The sequence below is a fragment of the Drosophila suzukii genome, assembly GCF_043229965.1.
Source record: "Drosophila suzukii chromosome 2 unlocalized genomic scaffold, CBGP_Dsuzu_IsoJpt1.0 scf_2c, whole genome shotgun sequence".
Lineage (NCBI taxonomy): Eukaryota > Metazoa > Arthropoda > Insecta > Diptera > Drosophilidae > Drosophila > Drosophila suzukii.
In genome coordinates, this window is record NW_027255896.1 from 8617198 (window position 1) to 8638322 (window position 21125).

The 21125-nt window shown below is 48.9% G+C and overlaps 1 protein-coding gene across 1 annotated transcript; it reads right to left on the reverse strand.

Annotated features, from left to right (window-relative positions):
- Positions 1-2952: 2952 nt before the first annotated feature.
- Positions 2953-17147, reverse strand: LOC139354285 (uncharacterized). Its single transcript, XM_070998505.1, has 4 exons — positions 17015-17147; positions 7247-16531; positions 3289-3431; positions 2953-3231 (listed from the first exon to the last, which is right to left on the reverse strand). Exons 1-2 carry the CDS (start codon positions 17145-17147, stop codon positions 15774-15776), a joined length of 891 nt encoding a protein of 296 aa, XP_070854606.1. The 3' UTR covers positions 2953-3231; positions 3289-3431; positions 7247-15773.
- Positions 17148-21125: the final 3978 nt, after the last annotated feature.

The following is a 21125-nucleotide window of genomic DNA, read 5'->3' on the forward strand; positions in this document are numbered from 1 at the left end:
GCGGCCAGGGTTTGAAATGTTGTCAATACTCTGGTCGTCTAGGTTCTCCTCTATGTGGAGGTCCTCCACTACATGGGTGTTCTTAAGGAAGTGGGTGTCTAACAGTAGTTCAAGGGTTTCCCGTCCAGCTGTCAGCATTGGTTTTTAGATAGCCAATGGTTGCTGGAGCTTTTGCTAGAATTCTTCTGAGTCTGGATGCCTCCGCAGTAGATTCTATGCTACTGCAGAAGTTAGTCCAAGCTCTTCGTTTTGATATTCTAATTTCTTTTTGTATAGGCTTAGTTTTGTATGGTATAAATTTCAGGAGGATTCGCTATTGTTGTATTTAGCTCTATTGAAGTAAGTTCTACACTCTCTTTTAAGGTTCGCCAGGGTTGCGTTCCACCAAGGGGGTTTGTGCTTTGTTTTGACTGTTCTGCTTGGGCAAGCCTTTTTTAAGGCCTCACCGCAGATATCAGTAAAAGTGTTAACTAGGTTATCTAATTCTTGACGGTTGCGTATGTGTGTCGGTGGAGCGTGTAGGTTCCTGTTGAGGAGATTTTTGTAATATCCCCAGTTGGTTAATCTTAGATTAGTGATGTTCTCGGCGAAAGGACAGTCTAGACTTATTGTAAATTCTATGTATCGGTGGTCTGAGAATGAGTGTACGATCCCCACCTTCCACGCTTCTAGCTGGCTAAGTAGGGGATCAGATATTAGTGTAATGTCTAGTACTTCCCTCCTATTTCTAGTGATGAAAGTTGGGTCATTACCCTTGTTGCAGATGAATAGATTTGATTGAAGGAGATAGTCGTAGAGTAACTCACCCCTTTCGTTGGTGTTTTTACTTTCCCATTGTGTGGTATGAGTTAGCGTCCCCACCCAGGATGAGTTCCTTAGATGAGTGAGTGCGTATGAATTGTTGTGTAGTGGTGTTTGGTAGTGGCCCCTCGTGTTCTTGAGCCAGATAGAACGATGCTATGGTGTGATGAGTGTGTTCGTTTAGCTCCAGTCTGACCGTGGTGAGGTCGCCTTCGCTAAACTGTGGAATAAGAAATGCATTAAAGTGTGTCTTTGTAAGAATGCAGGTTCTGGTTTTACCCTTATCCTTGGTGAGGAGGGCAGCGGATGCTACCTTGCTGTGGTGCAGGTTAATCTGCAGAAACTGCACCATCTTTGGGACCGAGGACGGGCTGGGTCCCCTCCGCTTCCCCCGCTATGTCCTGGAGAACAGTGCGCCCTGGTTGGGTTGTGTCCTGGGTGCACAGCTGCTTCAGGCTCTCTGTCAGCTCCGAGTCGGTTGACACTTAGCCGGTGAGGGTGGCCTCTTAATGTTCCGATTCGTCGTCGCTCGGGGGTTCGTACGACGCACAGGCAGCCAGGTTGTCGGTCGCTAACTTGTCCGTGTCGTAGATTCGTAGCTGCACCTTATCGAACCCGTAGTTTACCCGGTATTGTTGGGCTGCGAGGGGTTCCAAGCAGGCCTGGTTCAGGAGGATAACCACGTTCATGGTGACGCGCTCGGTTTTCTCCACCTTCTCCACCTCCACCGTCTGTTGGAAGTTTCGGGTTGAACCTGGTCAGCAGGCTGAGTATAGCTTCTGGTTCCGATGGTTCCGACGGCAGCCACACCCTCGCTCTCGGTCGAGACGGGATGTCTGCAGCCTCGCAAACTGCCAGCTTGGCCCCGGGGTAGACCTCGCCGACCTTGTTAATTGCAGCCTTGTAGAGTGCTGCCGATCTCTCGTCTTCGCAGGCGATCAACTTAACATTGCCCTGGTACCACCCTGCATCTGTGCAATCGGGTGGCCACTTCAAGGCCACTGATGCAAGGGCCCGTCTAACCAGACCCCATTGGTTTCTTGGGATCCTACCGCCTTCATCGCTCTGGTCGATGACACCAATGATCTTCCGACCCTTTACCACTTCCGCAAAGGATCTCGACCATGTGCCGCGGTTGGTTACTTTAGCCTTCTTGCTTGCTGGTTGAGCTGTCTCCATCGACCTCTCTCGCTTGTTGCTGTTGCTGGTAGTCATTGCGATGTGGAAGTCTGGGACTACCGCCTTTGCCCAGGCTATGTCCTCTTGGATTTTCAGGTAATCCAATTTTGACGTCTGATCCTCACGTATCGGATTGGTGGCCAGCCGTTTTAGGATCCTAAAAGCTTTCTTTCGTTCAAGAGGTCCTGCCTGGTTAGGTGGTATCCTCTTAAACTCCTTTGCCCTGGTACTCACCACGAGACCGGCTTTTGCGCTCCCCTAAGGTTGGAGTAGCTGGTTAGCCACACCTACGCTGGTGGGAGGCTTGGGCTTGTCGCTATGGCGAGTTGGGCTTAGCCGGCTGCGTTGTTCGCTGGCCTTGGCAGGGGTCGACGTCACAGGGACTAGGGTAATCGGAGCCGTGATCTTGCTCTTCTTGTCGTCGTTGGTTACGACTTCCGACTTTTTGAGAGTGTCGGGCTCTTTTTTGTTGTTCATATCTTTTTTTTTGTTAGTATTTGTCAAATTCTCCATATTTATTCTCACGAGCTGCGGAGAAAGGAAAGGTCCACCCCGGCAGAGATCCGCCGTACCCGGGTAAGGCTGACTTAGAACAGGCGGTCGCCACTTGCCTGAGCTCACCGTTTGAGACTGAGTTATTTGATGACTCGGGCTCCCAGCCAGATTGACTCTCGGCACGGTACGAGTGACACCTTAGTCCAGCCCGGGGTGAGATGAGTTGTGTGGGTAGGAAAGAGGTAGGTTCAAAGAGTGTGGGAAGGGTATGTGTGAGCTATTTGTCGGAGGCGGCAGCACAAGCGCGACGTCGGTACTGCTACGGCGCAGATACCCGCTGACTGTCCGGGGCTACTTATTTGCGCTTTGTGTTGGGGGCTTGACGGTAGCCGGGCCGTGTCCAACTTCCACTCTTATTCGTAGCTACCCTGGAGAACCAGGGCGCTCGCTATCCGCAACCTGCGATAGTAATTTTTGGTCTACATCTTTATTATTTATTTATGTACAGTTCCTGGAGGGCTTTTACAGGCCATTTAGCACTTTTCCTCCTCCAGTGCTTGATAAACATAAGCACGGAAATGCTGATGTCATCACTCCTCGCCGGTAATTCACTAGAGCTCCTTGATGCCAGCGTTCTCCTGGTGGAAGTGAAGTTATCTCTGTGCCCTCGTCAGCCTTCTCGGCGAAGGCATTGGCTCCGGCCGGTTGGGCATCATTGGCCTGGCTGGTGATCACCTTGCCGTAAGCCTCGTAGACCTGCAGTGACTTTACTATTTTTTATTTATTTTTAATATCGACGTAAGCCTACTGTACCTAAGATTCAAGTGTATATTTTACATTCCCTGCAGCAATTCAGCACTGGCACAAAATCATCATGCAGACGACTGCGACGCCGACAGAGCCGAACATAACGGAGGCAGAGCCGAACGCAACGACGGCAAAGCATCTTTTTAGCGCTGAAAGAAAGGTTAAAAGGTGATGAATTTTTGTCACTTTTTGAACAATGATAAATCGTTGGACACATTTTTTTATATTTTTAATGATTTAAATGAGGTTTGGTTCATCTTATCAATATTAAAATACATGCCAAAAATGATTTAAATAGGACCATTCATTAAAAATTTGTAAGAACCGCAGTCAGCTACGTGTTACAGAGGCAATACCTGACAACAACCTGCACTATGTCAACTTCATTCATCGAGCATACAAACCAAAACAGAATCGACTTACACAATCGGCTGTTAGATGACTAAAACGAGCTGCAAGGAAATATCCAACAGCTCATTAAGAATTATGGCAAGGATTCTGCCGACCGACGCCTCCGAGAAGGCTATTATGTCGGTAGATTAGAACAACTAAGGGAGCTCTGGCAACAATTTTGTGATCTGATTGAAGAGGTCCAGCAAGCGGCATTACCCACTGGAACTGAGTACTCTTCACGACTAGTGGCACTCAAGAAGCTGGTCGAGAAATATCACAAAATCTTCCTGGCAAACATACCCACTGGAAGCGGGCTACCGAAGGCCCCCAGACGAACTTCAGCCAACATCAAGATCAGAACAGGAGTTCAAGTCAAAGGAGATTCCGCAATTGACAGTAGCAGAGAAGATGCAACGAATTGGAATCATCATTAACATTAGCCTCGAACGCTCCAACCGTCACACCAGCCCTACAAAGGCATCTGGATCTCCATTGGGCGTTATTGAGGCAAGCCCACGACGAATTGGACAGCACACCTGGGACCGTGGCAGAAGCAGAGCTATCCCAATTCCACACATTATATGAGGAATACGAAATGAACCCGCTTCGTGAAAATGACGTCTAAACTTGGCACTTCCGCCAAGTAGCATTCCGGAATTCAATGGCGAGTATCTAGACTGGCCACGGTTCCATGATCTCTTTCTAGAGTTAGTACATAATAAACCATATTCGGCCAGTCAAAAACTACATATTCTACAGAGCTCGCTTCGTGTTGAAGCGAGGAACGTCTTGACAGACACAGCCTTCTCCAAGGGTGGTTATGACGACACCTGGTTGCGATTGAAGGCTACTATAGGTCAACCATTGCAAGCGATGGATGCGTCAGATCCAAAGCAGCAAATCCCAATGATCAACAAGGTGTCTGCGTTGGCCCTTGAACAATAGCCGAATACATACGTATTACTCGCCACAGCCATTGTGGCAGTACAAGGACAAAACACACAACGAGAAAATTGTCGCACAGTTATAGACCGTGGCTCTCAGCTGAATCTCATGTCCAGAAGAATGGCAGATCAACTTGCGCTTCCCATCACCAGTTCATCGCTAAGTATTCACGGAGTTGGACAACAAGCGCAGGGATTCCCGTCACGGGCACGTGTGCTGCTGTCATCATTAAATTCAAATTTTCAGTAGGAGATCGATGTGTTTATCCTACCACAACTGATGGAAAACCAACCATCGGATTCCATAGATAAAGAACTCAGTATTCCGAGCGAGGTAGTGTTGGTGGACCCAAGGTTCGGGCAACCCGGACGCATAGATTTACTTCTGGGAGCCGAGGTATACTCACGATTGGTAAGACCCGGACTTATCGAGTTGGGGACGGATAAGCCAATCCTACAAGAAACCACTCTTGGGTGGATTGCGTACGGCACACTTAGGCGAAGATTGCCAGCAGCCATGGCAGAAAATATCACGACAAGAACACGGGAGGATCCGTTACCAGCTCTGGAAAATTTGGGGAAGCTAGTTATATTTAACACCGAGGTACCTGCAATGATAGTCCAAGAGAGACTTTGTGAAGAACATTTTTTAATGGTAAGGGGGCCGTTCGCGGAAAATCCAAGGGTGCTGGGGACAACATCAGCGTTGGCTAGAACGGGATCCGGCAACGCTAGAAGGATACGTGAACTTTATGGATGAATATGAGCGGTTTAATCACATGGCGGAGGTACAGCTTTCCAGTGTACCAAGGAATCATTATTTCATTCCCCACCATTGCGTCCTAAAACCAGACAGCTCCGCCACAAAATTGATAGTGGTCTTCGACGCTTCGGCTCCTAGAGGACAGGAAGGAGCCTTAACATCATCCTAAGGGTAGGGCCGACAATTCAGAATGATTTGCTATCAATTTTGTTACGGTTCCGAACTCACCGGTTCGTGTTCACAGCAGACGTGGAAAAAATGTATCGACAGATCTGGGTTCATTTTGAAGACAAGGGCTATCAACTTACACTATGGCGACGAAACCCACTAGAGAAAATGCGGTATTTTCAATTAAACACGGTCAAACATGGGACTGAATGTGGCCTTACTTAGCAACAAAATGTTTACAACATTTGGCACAGGTAGCGCCGGCAAGCCAGCAGCTAGGTGCACACGCCATTCAACAAAACTTCTATGTCGACGATTGTTTATCCGGAGCCGACACGCTGGAGGAGGCGATAAGGTAACCTAAATCACCTACAGAGAGAAGTCCATCAACTACAAGAGCAGCTAGAAAGAGGGGATCTAGAGACGACATCGAATACGCAGGGGAACTACGTTAAAACAATCTCCATTGCAACAGGTTTCGTAATAATACTGTTGCTAGCAGCAATTTTGGAACTCATCAGAAAGGTTAAGAGTACAAGAAGGTTTCACCAAGAGAACGTCGCGGAACAGGGCATCACATCTCCAATACCCATGAGTCGGGTGAAAACGCTGACAACCACAGAATAAAAAAAAACAAAAAAAACTAAATCGTTGCTATTCAAGAATATATTTAGTTGTATATAAGTAAGTATACATAAAAAAAAGAGGAGGACGTGGTTATTACTCGTGGCCCGAATCACTATTGGAGTCATAATACATCTCCATGGGATCGGCGTTCAGCACTGGAGGACCACGCAAGGTAACAGCAAGCACAGCCAACCGAGCAACACCAAAACGATCGTGAGGAAGATGGATGAAGGAGCCCTCGTGGACCGTTACATGCCGATTTGGAGCATAACGTAGGCCATCTACGGCTCAAGACTGTACGGCTTTGACGACGTACATAAAACCCTGAGATATTATCCAGTTAAGACCAACAGTTGGGAACACAAGTAGAACGCATCGAGCCGTCAAGGTCCAGAACGATTTCGTAGTGACAAATCACCATTGCGACAAACTGAGACCCGACGAATACAGCAGTTTTTTTAGATGATTAACGAAACCTCAGCGCAGCACGGGTCAAAAGCACGCAACTCCCAACACGACGGAGTTCTACGTTATCAGCGAGCAAAATATACGATCAATGCAACTTATACGAAACAGCGACCAGGCGCACAGTAGCAGCACAATATAGTGCCGCCGCTGCAAGTTTGGGTCAGTCGGCCAAGACTCAGCGGAACAGCCCAACAGGCAGCATACTGCTGACATTGCAGCCTAAACGACCAGTCAACGAACTCGAGGCCAAACTAGGTCGACCCAAGTACAGGTGCTGCCCCAACGCAGATGCACTACACATCAGATAATTTATACACCCAATTTACGGGTCAGAACAGTATTTAAATCCTGATTAACAGCTCAGTAAAGACAGTTACAAACCTACACCACACATGATTCATTATTTCCATCATCGGTTGACTCCCGTCAACCCATCCTAGAACAGCTCTTATAACTCCTGTGATCCGGCACCGTAGTAACTATAGTTACCTGTGTCGCGACACGATCGTCCTGTCCTATCTAGTGTTTAGTACCCCCTTGTCCCGCGGCGTGACCCCAACACTCTGTCTACCACCAGTTACACGAACATTCGTGAACTCACCCCCGCACAGTCCTGTATCGCCTGTGGTCCGGCACCGTGCTACCCGTAGTTATCCGTGCCGCGACGCGATCGTACTGTCAGACACAGCGTCCCCGTGCCCGCGACGAGCGTTCATACTCCCTCGTCCCGCGGAGTGACCAAACATTGTCTATTCAGATTAGCCAAGAACACAAACAATAATAAATGCAAAATATTCATTACTAAGCGTTCAATTAACATTGATATGTCCTAGGGTTCACCAGTGCTCAAAAACTAGCACATATTAAGCGCTTTTTAAATCACCCTTTTGAGCTCTTATTTGAGCAGCAGAAAAAGCACACGTTTAGCACCTTTCAAGTGCTTAGCAGCAAATACAATTACCATATTATTTAAATTTTTTATTTGTTCGCTTATGCTGTCATTCGTTGTTTTTTTTTTAACAAAAATCGCCGCGTACCATCACTACAACAACGAGTGACATCGATATCGATATCGATATCGACACGCCGATATAACAACAAGCTATCGTTTTATATATCGGGCAAAATGATGCAAGTGTGCTATGTTAGTTTAGGTGATAAACTGATGTATTTATTAAATTTAAAAACAATTTTATATTTGTGGGGGCAAAACCTAAGTATTATATAAAATATTTTTTTAAATTAATTTGTTTTTATTTTTTAAAAATTAAAACTTAGTTAGATGCCATTGGCAATGGAGGTATTCGAGCTGCGTTTCGGTACAAACTGTTAGGCTGGCAAAAATCACAGGTATATATTGAAGAACAGATTTTTATACTCCATTCTAACATTTCTTTTAATGTAATTTCGGTGTAGACTCAGGTGAGGAACAAGACCAAGAGAACCCCATTGCCGGTGCTGCGAAACCCAAATTGGTAAAGATTTAACGCTACATAATCTGAAAAGATTTTACGACTCAAGTCAGAAACTTTCCATCACACCACAGTTTAACAACTGAGTTAATTGATACTTTAACCACGATTTTTTTTAAACTGTAACGTGATGGAAAGTTTCTAAGTCTGGGCTCGTAACCTACAGGTGAAATCCTTTCAGATAATGTAGAGTTTAATCTTGAGTTTAATTGACGACCAACAACTAAACGGCAGATCAAAGAGACCAGATAATTAATATCATTATAGAGGAAATCTTAGCTAGGCAGCAGACGCTTAAAACTATAGATTTTGCTGATATTGTGGACCAAATCGTGGCGGTATTTCCCTCGGAGAAGAACTGGAGAGTAAGTTATGACCGTGCTCTGTACAAAATCTAAACACTATCAATGTTATACCCGTTACTCGTAGAGTAAGAGGGTATACTAAATTCGTCAGAAAGTATGTAACATGTATGTATTCTTGATCAGGATCACAAGCCGAGTCGATCTAGTCATGTCCGTCTGACCGTCTGTCCGTCTGTCTCTCCGTCCCGATGGACGCTGAGATCTCGGAAACTATAAGAGCTAGGCTATTGGGATTTGGCATGCAGATTCCTGAGCTTTTTATGCAGCGCAAGTTGGTTTCAGCAATGTGCCACGCCCACTCTAACGCCCACAAGCCGCCCAAAACTGTGGCTCCTACAGTTTTGATGCTAGAACACAAATTTTAACTGAAATGTATTATCCTCATCAATACCTATCGATTAACCTCAAAAAATTATGCCACGCCCACTTTAACGCCGACAAACCGCCCACAAACTTCAAAAAATCCTTAATACGAACGCGGTTATCTCGGAAACTGTCATAGATAGAGAAATAGGATCTCAGATTTAAATTCCGTAGCCTTGTACGCAGTGTAAGTTTGTTACGCAATTCTGTGGTGCCCACAATTTAAATGTTAGATAAAAAATTTTAACTGAAATGTGTTTGTCTTGTTAATACCTATCGATTGATCCAAAAAAAAGTTTGCCACGCCCACTCTAACGCCCACAGACCGCATAAGTTTGTGGCGCCCACAATTTTCATGCTAGAAAAAAGTGTTAGCTGAAATATATTAGTCTCGTCAATACCTACCGATTGACCACAAAAAGTTTGCCACGTTTACTCTAACGCCGATAACGCCTAAATCTGTCTACAGCCCACATAACCATATATTGAGATCGCGGGTAGGTGGCGCATTTATATCTCGCTTTACTGCTTGCATATCTCCATTTCCCTTTGGTCCATTTAGCTGAGTAACGGGTATCTAATAGTCGAGGTACTCGACTATAGCGTTCTCCCTTGTTTTGAATTGTGTTGTGGCTTAACAAATCTGTTCTACATTAAGTTTCCAACGCAGAAAAGACCGAACTAGTTCTCTTTACAAGAAAGTATAAGGTACCAATTCTAGTTACCCCAAAACTACACCAAACGCGCCTAACCTTTAGCAACCAAGTAAAGTACCTAGGTGTCATCCTCGACAAAAAGCTCCTCTGGACAGATAACATCCTACATCGCACACGCAAAGCTGCCATAGCCCCCTTCGCTTGTAAAAAAGCCATAGGGAGGAAGTGGGGTTTCTCCCCCATGATAGTTCACTGGCTATACACTGCAATAGACAGGCCCATTCTCCTCTACGGAAACATCGTTTGGTGGCCTTCTCTAAAAAAGAGCTGCAACCTCCGGATCCTTCACAAGATCCAAAGAAGCGCAGAGCTCTGCATCAGTGGGGCGCTTCGCACTACTGCCACTGAGGCACTAAACACAATTCTCAATCTCCAACCCCTGGACCTACTTGCCAACAGCTGGGCATCTGCAACAGCACTGAGGCTCCGCGAAGCAGCGGCATGGACAAACTATCCTATCAAAACACTCACCCTTACCACGTAATACAGACTACGTCCCACCCATAGTAACTTCGAAAGAAGATACAAGATCTTTATACCCACCCGTACAGACTGGGACAACCTCCCACACCAATTCGTAAGCGCCGTCAACATATACACAGACGGCTCCAAGACTAACTCTCAAACAGGTGGGGGAGTCTTTTCCCCCGAACTAGACATAAAAGTCTCATTCCGCCTACCAGACCACTGTAGTGTTTTCCAAGCGGAAGTCATGGCAATTCAGGAAGCCATTACCCACCTGAACACGTCTGTACATCAAGACATAGATATCTTTATCTTCTCGGATAGTCAAGCAGCCCTCAGGGCCCTTGACTCCTACACAACGAACTCAAAAACAATCTCTGAATGCCGCAAATCTCTTAACGAGATGGCCACTCATCTGAGAATCAACCTCATCTGGGTGCCTGGACACCGAAATATTGAGGGCAACTGCATAGCAGACGAGCTAGCAAGCAGGGGACAACCGCCGATATCCTTCGTGATAAGGACACGGTAGGTATGCCCATGGCTACCTGCAAGCTCCATCTCAGGCAGAGATTGTATACACTTTCCAAGAACCGTTGGAACTCAATCTCAACATGCCACAATTCTAGACTCACACTCTCCACTCTCCTAAATGCCCTCACGGGCTACTGTCTTATAGGGACTCATGCGCTAAGGCTGGGACTAAGTAACCACGACTTCTGCCGCAGCTGCAAACAGATAAACGAAGAGGAGAGCATCGAACACCTCCTATGCTTCTGCCCAGCGCATAACCTAAAGCGCTTTCAAACCCTAGGTAGCTACACACTTCCGAACCTTGCGGCCATTCAGGACGTAAGCATCCAAAAACTCTTATGTTTCTTAAGAAGAAAAGAATACTTCACGAAAGCAGGTAACCCATGAGCTAGGGAAACGGATCTGTTGAGAGATCATGTGGTATCACAAGGGGCCCATTGTGGCCTAAGTGAGGGGATTAGTATCTAATCTCCAACCACTCCTACCTAACCTAACCTAACCTAACAACTATAATAGCTTATATAATATATTTTGACTCAAAATACCCATTAACAGTCTTCCAATTAGTATATTAAGAAAACTTGAACTATTAGATATGTAATTATACTCATTGTATTGATCCTATTTTGTTACCTATTCTATAGTAGCATAGCATACGTATGAAAGCAGATGATTGTTAGCTTCTAAATAAATAAAAATAAAATTTGAAGAAAAATATGGGACTAGCAATCAATATCGGAATGGAAAGAGATGACTGTTTTTGTAGCGACATGACAAACCTTAAAGCAGTACCAAAACAAGGAACAAACGCACATTTAAGTTGAAGGACGCCAGTGTCCGAGGAGGATACAATTGCCATTAGACACACAGCCAAGCGTGCAATGCAGCCATGCTGTTGAACCGCAACTGCTTGGATTACTTCGTAACACCTTGCGGAATGGAAAAGGCTTGCGAAAGACCAACAAACTGGATGGCAATATTTGCTAATGGAAAAATCAACATTATAGAACTAAGAAACTTAACAACCCACTGCGCGACTTTTATTAAGGAATATCTTCCAATAGGAGTAGTTTTTTCTCATCCAAAATCGACTAAACATAAAAAGGCAACAAACAGCCAACAGTGATCTGAAATAAATTAACAGTTTCGGACGGCAAGGTGGTTAACATATTTTAACTTCACACTTCTAGTTATCAAATGTATCGTGTTCTGACTGTAACTTTGCGTGCCATATATCAAAACGTAATAGGATATTAATCCTCAACCAGTACCGAATTCTCGACGATCGCGCTTTAGCTTCGCTTGAACCAAAAGAACGGAAGCAAATTAAACAAGGAAGAACGCTATTGTCCAGTACCTTGACTATCAGATACCCGTTACTCAGATAAAGGGACCAAAGGGAAATGGAGATATGCAACCAGCAAAGCGAGATTAAAATGCGGCACCTACCGGCGGTAGACAGATTTAAGCGTTATGGGCGTTAGAGTGGGCGTGGCAAACTTTTTTTTTTCGATCAATCGATAGGTATTGACGAGACCAATACATTTCAGTTAAAATTTTTTATCTAGCATGAAAACTGTGGCCGTCACAGGCTTGGGCGGTTTGTGGGCGTTAGAGTGGGCGTGGCAAACTTTTTTTAGGTCAATCTATAGGTATTGATGGGAACAACACATTTCAGTTAAAATTTTTATTCTAGCATCAAAACTGTAGGAGCCACAGTTTTGGGAGGTTTGTGGGCGTTAGAGTGGGCGTGGCACTTCGCTGAAACAAACTTGCGCTGCGTAAGAAGCTCAGGAATCTGCACGCCAAATCTTAATAGCCTAGCTCTTGTAGTTTCCGAGATCTTAGCGTTCATCCGGACGGACAGACAGACGGTCAGACGGATATGGCTAGATCGACTCGGCTAGTGATCCTGATCAATAATATATATACTTTATGGGGTCGGAAACGCTTTCTTCTGCCTGTTACATACTTTCCGACGAATCTAGTATACCCTTTTACTCTACGAGTAACGGGTATGAAAATGGGCTAAAAACTTTCACATACGTGATATAAAATAATTTTTCTAATATTCATAAATTATACTCCGCAACTCTGACAACTGCTTGGCAGCTCTTCTGGTAAGCGCCTCTTTGTGAACTGTTATCAGCAGATTAAAAAATCTTTTAATTTATTAAATTATGATAAAACGGTTATTGCTTTTAGCCATGTTTTTGGTGATCGGCGTACGCAGGCACAGAAAAGTTGTAACGAACTGATTTTTGTGGTCTGCTCGCTACGAGATTCGTGCGGCTAGCTCAGTATATTGTGTGTTCGCCGCACCAAATTTATATTAACGTGACCGCCCAGTAGCTCAGTGCGAAAGCACAGAATTCACGGGTTCGTATTGGGTTTGTTGCGGGTATATTATTACAAGTGTCTTAGTAGCTTGGTTGGCCTTGACTCATTGCTTGTGACCTTCGGTACTTCCGACGGTCCTGGTTGACTCGACGACCTCTCGCCTTGATGACTCGATGCTCCAGTCCTGTAGCTCCCTGAAGATACTCGCAGCTCCCTGAAGATCATCGCAGCTCCCTGAAGACGCTCGCTCGCTGTTCGCTTCTCACGCGTGGCTTGGTGACTGCTGGTAACGACTCGGACTCGCGAGGGGGATCAGCCGTACGGGCTTAGGGAAGCGTCACCGTTCTCAGACTAGGGTGAACAAAAGCTACGCTCTCCAGGATCGCTCCTTTCGACACACCGCCGCCTGTCCCTTGCTCTGTTCCGGATGGTCCCACTTGGGTTTCTGCTCAGCCCGCGCAGACAGTCACGGTTGAACGCCAGGAAGCTGCCTCGCGCTTTACTTCGCTTCCACGCCTAGTGTAAACGAACGTTCCACTTAGCCTCACCCTTTTGCTTTTGGTCCGGGACGTTTCCGCGTGGCTTTTTTTTCCGGGATTTCGCAAGTCGAATCCGTAGGGTTCTCCTGGACAATTCCACTCGAGACCGTACCGATCGACCGCTCTCCCTTCTGGCTTGTTATATTTGGGGTTCGGGCACGCCGCTCCGGGACCTCGCAAGTCGAATCTGTAGGGCTTTCCTGGACAATTCCACTCGAGACCGTACCGATCGACCGCTCTCCCTTCTGGCTTGTTATACTCCCTCCAGGCGTAACGCCAGGACTTTGTGGATAAGGTTAATCGACCGCCTTGACCTAGCCGATGCCCTCTGGACCTCAGCTACCTGCGTCTCAATTCGGAGATTCCTGGTATCCCAATCCCGAACGTCTCGACGTAGCAATCTTGCTCCTTGTAGGCTCCCACGGCGCTGCTTCTCTGGCGACTCGACTTGTTGTTGCTCCCTTGTAGATTATCTGGTCGTTTGATTGTTTACTTTGGTATCTAAGTGATCTTGACTGTTTGACTCCTTGTGATCGACTCATCCAGCTGCCAGCGCTCTGCGGCCTTATATAGGGCCTCCGGGAACCGTTATTTCCCTATTGCGCATGGCCCGCTGAATCTCTCCACTCCGGGTCCAAAGTCCGTGCCTCCTGGTTGACCCACTTGTCCTTCACGTACCGCATCCAATCGATGCTCCGCTTACTGCTGCCGTCCCGCTGTTTCCCGTGATGCTTGTAGCACGCCTGTGTGCCGCTCCACTGCCGAGATGTGGCACTTCTTCTCCCGGTCCAAAGTTCACGGGAGAGTACAAAGTCCGGTGGAGTTCCGTTATCCGCTTTTGCTCACGGCACTCTTGCCTTGCCCGCGAAGTCTCTGTTCTCTCTCGATCTCCATCCTTGGTCTCCAAGCTCTCTCGTTCTCCATCCTTGGTCCCCAAACTCTCTCGCTCTCCATCCTTGGTCTCAAAACACTCTCGTTCTCCATCCAAGTCTCCAAACTCTCCTAGCCGCGCCGTTACTACGCGAATTCGCCGCGTATCTGGTAAGCGGCCGGCCATCTGCTGCTGCTTCTATTTGTGGGGAGTTATTCACTCCTCACATTCCCCCCTTACTTCGGGAAACATTTAGAACTTGTTTCGACTCTCCGGCGTTTCCTTGCATGTCCTAGCCTTCGAGTCCTTGTGATTCCCGCGGCGCTCCCTCGTTGCTCCCTCGATGCTCCCACGACGCTCTTAACTCTGTTGAGTTTCCACAGCGCTGGTCATCCTCCTCGTAGCAACTTGAATCTCCCGCGCCGACATTTTCCATGACCCCACTGGGACATCGATACTCGTGGGCTATCGATCCCCAGCTCGCTGCTCATTGCTGCGTTCTACTCCTTTTATTGGTTCCTCCGCCTGGTCACACCATTCGTGCGTGATCGATGTTTGTTCGCATATCGATACCGACGGGCGGCGTTGCCACCTGCTCGTTGCGATATTTCCACCTTGGCCGATGTTTCCATTTTCGTGTGCCCATCGATCGCACTATCGTCCAGTGCCAATCGATCGCCTATCGAGGCGCCCCCTTCCCTGGCTCATGGTGATTTTGCAACATTCTAGGTAAGTTTTCGCATTTCCTCACTCCTTTCTATTTCATCCTTTCTCTCTCCATACGACCTCTCTCGCCTCTCGCCTCTCGTCTCTCTCTCTGGCAACACTTGAGGGCGGGTGCGGAGAGGACTTCGCATTTGCTTCGCTGCAGGTGAGTATTTTGGTATCGTTTGGCTGCTTCCTGTATTAACCCAACGTGAATTTCAGGATGCCGGGCTGCAATGTATGCCACTTTCTTCTGGCCCCTGTTTCAGCCGCGTTTCACGTCCTATGCCGGTTTTCAAACTCTGTTTTGTTTATTTTATTCAAATTTTATTCGGCCGCTCCTCGAACACTCTTGTGCCCGCCAGACCCAACCGGACGCGGAACGCGCGCCCATCTCTCCATACGCGCACGCTGCGCCTGCCGCCCAGGATGCGAGCCTCTTTTACCGCCGGTGCCTTCGCGATCCCTTCGGGCCACTCATGCTCCGCGGTCTCTCACAATCGCTGGCCCTCCGGCGCCGACACCGTCCGCGCCAATTTCGGCCGTGCCACCACATCGGACACTTCGGGCGCCGAGTGCTGCCGCTTGAGCGGAGGTCGGCCACCCTCCAAGGCTCAGGCCACACCCAGGGTCCTCGCTCCAGCGGCTCATTTGGCTCCGCGGTTACCGTCGCGTTCCCGGTTGGCATTGGCGTCGATGGCCCTGTCCTTGGCGTCGTTGGTCCGGTGCTCGGTAACGGTGGGGCCCAATGCTACGGTCTACCGCGGGTCCTGGGATCCAGCGGGTCCTGGGATCACCCGGGGACCACTCTCTTCCCAAATTCGGGGCTCCTCCGTCGCCGCCGTCTCCTCCGCGGGTCCCTCCGGCCAGGTCCAGACAACCGTCTGCTGCCGCCAACTTACCCCTTCGGCCACGAACGTCCGGGTGCTGTGGCTCACGTGGGCCGCCGGTATGTCCGTCCGGATGTGTTGCTGCTGCGGTGGTGGCTGCTGCTGCGGTGGTGGCTGTTGCTGTGGTGGTTGTTGCTGCGGTGGTGGCTGCTCGCGTTCGAGCTGCTGCCGCTGTGGTGGCTGCTGCTGCGGTGATGGCTGCTCGCGTTCGAGCTGCTGCCGCTGTGGTGGCTGCTGCTGCGGTGGTGGCTGCTCGCGTTCAAGCTGCTGCCGCAGTGGTGGCTGCTGCTGCGGTGGTGGCTGCTCGAACCTCGGCGTGGGTGGTCGTGCTGGCGTCCACTGTGGTGACCCCTCGTACCGCGGTGTGGGCGGGATTTCGGGCAGCCACCGCGGAGGTGAGGACGCCCAGTCTTCTGCCACTTCTTGCGGCGGGATGCAGGGCTCGGGCGCATACCTCGGCGTGGGTGGGTACCCGGGGTTTCCCACAGCTGCTGCTCCTCCTCCTCGGCCATCCGCAGTTGGGCCTGCCACTCCGGCGACTCCTCCATCTCCTTCAACCGCCGCTCCTCGCTCCGCCTTCGCGCCTCGCACTTTCGTCGAAATTCCCACGTAGCCGCTACCACAGCCTCGGCATGGCTACTGGGTGCCAGCTGGTCCTGGGGCGGCTCTTCGCTGGCCCACTCTACCTCCGCCGCGCCAGTCGGGATGCGTCCGTCGGCCCGGTTGACCGCTTTGCGATCTACCCAGATCTACGGTACAGCTCTCTGCTCTGTGCCGTCTTCCCCCTTCCTTCGGTCGACTTTTGATGCGTGTTTTTTCTTTCCTCCGATCAGTCCCAATCGAGACCTTAGACGCTCTGGTTTGCTCCCTTTGTGTTCTTAACGTTCTCCTGATGTCCTTTATGTGTTTCATTGCGCCTTTGTAGTTGCCCTGTAGTATCCTTGGAGTCGGTTTGTAGTATCCCTTTCGAATCCTTGGAGGTATCCTTGGAATTTGTTCGTAGTATCCTTTGGGAATCCTTGCAAATATCCTTTGACTCTTTTCGTAGTATCCTTTGCGAATCCTTGGAGGTATCCTTGGAATTTGTTCGTAGTATCCTTTGGGCATACTTGGAGGTATCCTTGGACTCCTTTCGTAGCATCCTTTGGGCATCCTTGGAAGTATCCTTTGATTCTTTTCGTAGTATCCTTTGGGCATCCTTGGAGGTATCCTTGGACTCCTTTCGTAGCATCCTTTGGGCATCCTTGGAGGCATCCTTGGACTCCTTTCGTAGTATCCTTTGGGCATCCTTGGAGGTATCCTTGGACTCCTTTCGTGGTATCCTTTGGGCATCCTTGGAGGTATCCTTGGACTCCTTTCGTAGTATCCTTTGGGAATCCTTGGAGGTATCCTTTGACTCTTTTCGTAGTATCCTTTGGGCATCCTTGGAGATATCCTTGGACTCCGTTCGTAGCATCCTCTGGGCATCCTTGGAGGCATCCGTTGACTCCTTGCGTAGTATCCTTTGGGCATCTTTGGAGGTATCCTTGTACTTTCAATGTTGTTTTGCGTCTGTTGTGTCTGCTTGCTGTAGCCGCTCGCTTGCGTTTTCCGTTAGTTGCTGTTTCAGCTCGCTTACGTGGATGGTCCGCTCTTTCTTTGTGTTTATGTGTCGTATTTTGCAGATTACTGGTGACGAAAAACCCATGACTTGGTAAGGTCCGTAGTATCTTGGGGCCAATTTTGCTGCGAACCCCTCGGCCGCTTTTGATAAGTGGTGTTCCTTGGCCCACACGACGTCACCCACCTTTGGCGTCCATTGCCTCCTCCTTAGGTTATAATGCCTAGCCTGGACCTGGGATGCTTTCTCCAGGTTCCGCCTTACAATCTCGAAGATTTCTCTGAGTTTGTTTGCCTTCTCCTCCGGGGTCTCTGTCAGTCGTCCGGTCCCTACGGTTTCTCTGTCGTATAGGGCGCTCGGTGGTCTTGGTTCTCTGCCTTGGGTAATGAACGACGGTGTGTAACCTGTGGATTCTGAAACGCTCGTGCTTACTGCCAGCATGATTTCCGGCCATTTTTCGTCCCAGTCTCTTTGGTTCTGCCCTGCGAACTGCGCTATCATTGTTTTCACCGTCCTATTGGATCTCTCAGTTGGGTTCTCCTGTGGGGTGTATGGAGCTGTGAAGTGTTGCTTGGCTCCCATTTCGGCCAGGAAACTCTTGAAAATTTTGCTGGTAAACTGGACTCCGTTGTCCGTTATGACTATTTTGGGGACCCCATACCTCGCAATTATGCGTTCTTTAAAAGCTTTCTTTAGGGATTCGGCCGTCGCGCTTCGCAGCGGCACCAACTCAGTCCACTTGGAGAACCGGTTTATCAATACCAGCAGCATTTGGTTGCCGTGCTTCGAACGCGGCAGGGGTCCGACGAAGTCCGCACACACCGTAGCCCATGGTTCCTTTGGCACCTGCGTCAGCATTTTCCCAGCCATTTGCATCTGATTCGGCTTGAATCTCATGCATGTCTCGCATCCTCGCACGTGGGCTCGGGCGTCTCTGTACATTCCTGGCCAGTAATACCGGGCTGCCAGACGTGCTATTGTCTTCCGACTTCCTACATGGCCAGCCGCCGGTGAGTCGTGGTTCTCCTTCAGCACCGTTTCCCGTAGAGCTTTCGGAACCCACATCTTCCATGTTGCGACATCTTCGCTGCCCGCTATATGAGAGAGTCCAGCTGCATGCTGCAAAAGCTTCCGCCGCCGACGTCTCCTTGATCCCTCGAAGTGTTTCCGGCAGTGGCTGCCTTGACAAAGCGTCTGCCACCACGTTAAGTTGTCCTTTCCTGTACGCTATTTCGAAGTCGTACTGCTGCAACTCCAGGGCCCATCAGGCGATCCTCCCTGAAGGGCTTTCTATGCTGTTGAGCCACTTCAGCGCCATGTAGTCGGTTACTACTTTAAAGTGGTAACCTTCCAGGTACGGCTTGAGCTTTCGGATCGCCCAGACGATTGCCAAGCACTCCTTCTCGCGCCGTTGATCGTTCGGCTTGAGTAAGAGATTACCTTTTCGCCTCGTTCAGGTTCCTGGGTCAAGATTGCCCTGTTGCCGTAGTCGCTCGCGTCAGTTTGCAAGATGAATGGTTTGTCGAAATCCGGGCATGCCAGTACGGGGTCTGCGACGAGTCTTGCCTTCACCTCTTCGAACGCCGTCTGATGTTCCTTTGTCCATACCCACTTATTGCCCTTGCGTAGCAGATCGTTGAGAGGTTTGACTATTTTTGCGAAGTCAGGTACAAACCGGCGGTACCATGATGCTACGCCTAGGTACTGTCGGAGCTCTCTTACTGTGGATGGTGGTTCTAGTTTGGCGATGGCTGCTACCTTTTCCGGATCCGTGCCTATTCCCTCGCTAGTCACTCGATGACCAAGATATAACAGCTCTTTCCTGAAAAATTGGCACTTCTCCGGGTTTAACCTCAGATTTGCCTCCTTAAGCCGTCGGAACACTTCCTTTAGGTTGGCCTTGTGTTCATCCAGCGAGCGCCCGTTCACTATGATGTCATCCTGGTAAGCAAATGCGTGTGGCGACATTTCGGGACCGATCACCCGGTCCAGCACCCGTTGAAAAGTCGCAGACGCCGAATGAAGTCCGAATGGCATTACTCTCCATTGGAATAAGCCTTTCCCAGGGATTTGCCAGTACCCATCTTTTAGGTCCAAGCTGCTGATGTACCGTGCTTCCCTCAGTTGGTCGAGAATATAATTTATTCGGGGCATCGGGTAGGCATCCTTTATAAACTTGGCGTTGATTTGCCTAAAGTCGACGCATAGTCTCCATTTGCCCGTCTTTTTTTTAACCATCACGATGGGGGAGCTGTATGGGCTTGTTGAGTGTTCTATGTATCCCATTTGGAGAAGCTCGTCCACCTTTGCATTGATCTCCCCTTGAACTTTCGAATTCTTGGGGTAGTATCGCTGCTTTATTGATTTGTCGTCTTTCATCGTGATCTGATGCTCTGCCATGTTTGACGCTCCCTTCATGCTGCTGAAACTCGCTAGCTCTGCCTCCAGGAATTTCGTCGTGTCGTCATCTTCGCTTGCCCGTTGTACGACTGCCACCGATAGCTTCTCCTCGAGTCATCCCTTGTGACGATTCCTGGCCGGTATTATCACTTCGTGTCCAGCGCACTTAATCTCGGTACCGACTTGTGTTAGAAAGTTACATCCCAACACCAATGAATCCACTACCCCTGGTAGTATCAGCAGGCTCATGCTCAGTCGCTTGTTCCCGAACGCGATTTCCACCTCCAGCTGCTCTTCGATTCCGCCACATGTTCCGTCTGCTAACCTAACTTGCCGTCGTATCCTCGTAATCTTTCCGAGGGCAGCCAGGTCGTTCGCCAGCTCTTTGCTTATAAAGCTTGCTGTTGCTTCGGTGTCGATTGTGGCCTTGTATGTGCCCCCACCAATCGTCACCGCTGCGGACAACTGCTGCTCCTCCTCGATCAGCTTTCCTGTTAGTTTGGAGAGGTAGCATCTTGCGACCCCCGCTCGCCTCTCTGCGGCTGAGATCGCTGGGCATTTCCCGCCTGCTGGCAGCATTCGACGCTCCTGACGCCTACTCTCCCGCACACCCAGCAGAACAACAGGCGTTGGTGCCGAAAACAAACATTGTATGCTGGCTGCATCTGTTGCTGTTGTGGTGGTGTCCATTGGCCTCCGCGTGGTGCTCCTGTTGCCTGCTGCCGTGGTACTCGGTTAGGTGGCGACCATTGGTCGTTTCCCCGTGTCTCCTGGATTCCTGTCTCTTCGCATCTTCTGCATGTTACCTGCGCTGGTGATGCCGACTTGGTCTTCGAGAATTGGTTTTCCTGCGCGAACGCTTTTTGACCTTTTCGAGTTCTTCATACTCGTCTGCTAATATCATCAGCGTGTCCAGGTCCGACACTTTGTATGCCCTTAGGAAGATCCTTAGACTGGGGGTGCAGTTTTCCTTGATGATCCTTCGGGTCTTTTTAGTGGAATAATTAATTGGCCTCACCATCGTCTGCATCTCGATCATGTAGTCTTTGAACGACTCGCTGAAGCCCTGCTTCCGTTGCCTGACCTGATCCGCCAGCCTGGTGAAGAAGTCTCTCGGTAGAAAGTATGTGTGGAAACTATCTATGAACTCCGCCCATGTTTTCCATTGTTTGTTGTTGGCGATAAACCACTTCAGAGCCCTTCCCTTCAGCAATTCAGGC

Coding starts and splice junctions, on each gene's coding strand:
- LOC139354285 (XM_070998505.1), bottom strand. CDS start 17,147: ATGCCCAAAGGATGCTACGAAAGGAGTCCAAGGATACCTCCAAGGATG. Junction 16,532..17,014: donor GAGTCCAAGGATACCTCCAA/GTATGCCCAAAG, acceptor AGCCATGCCGAG/GCTGTGGTAGCGGCTACGTG.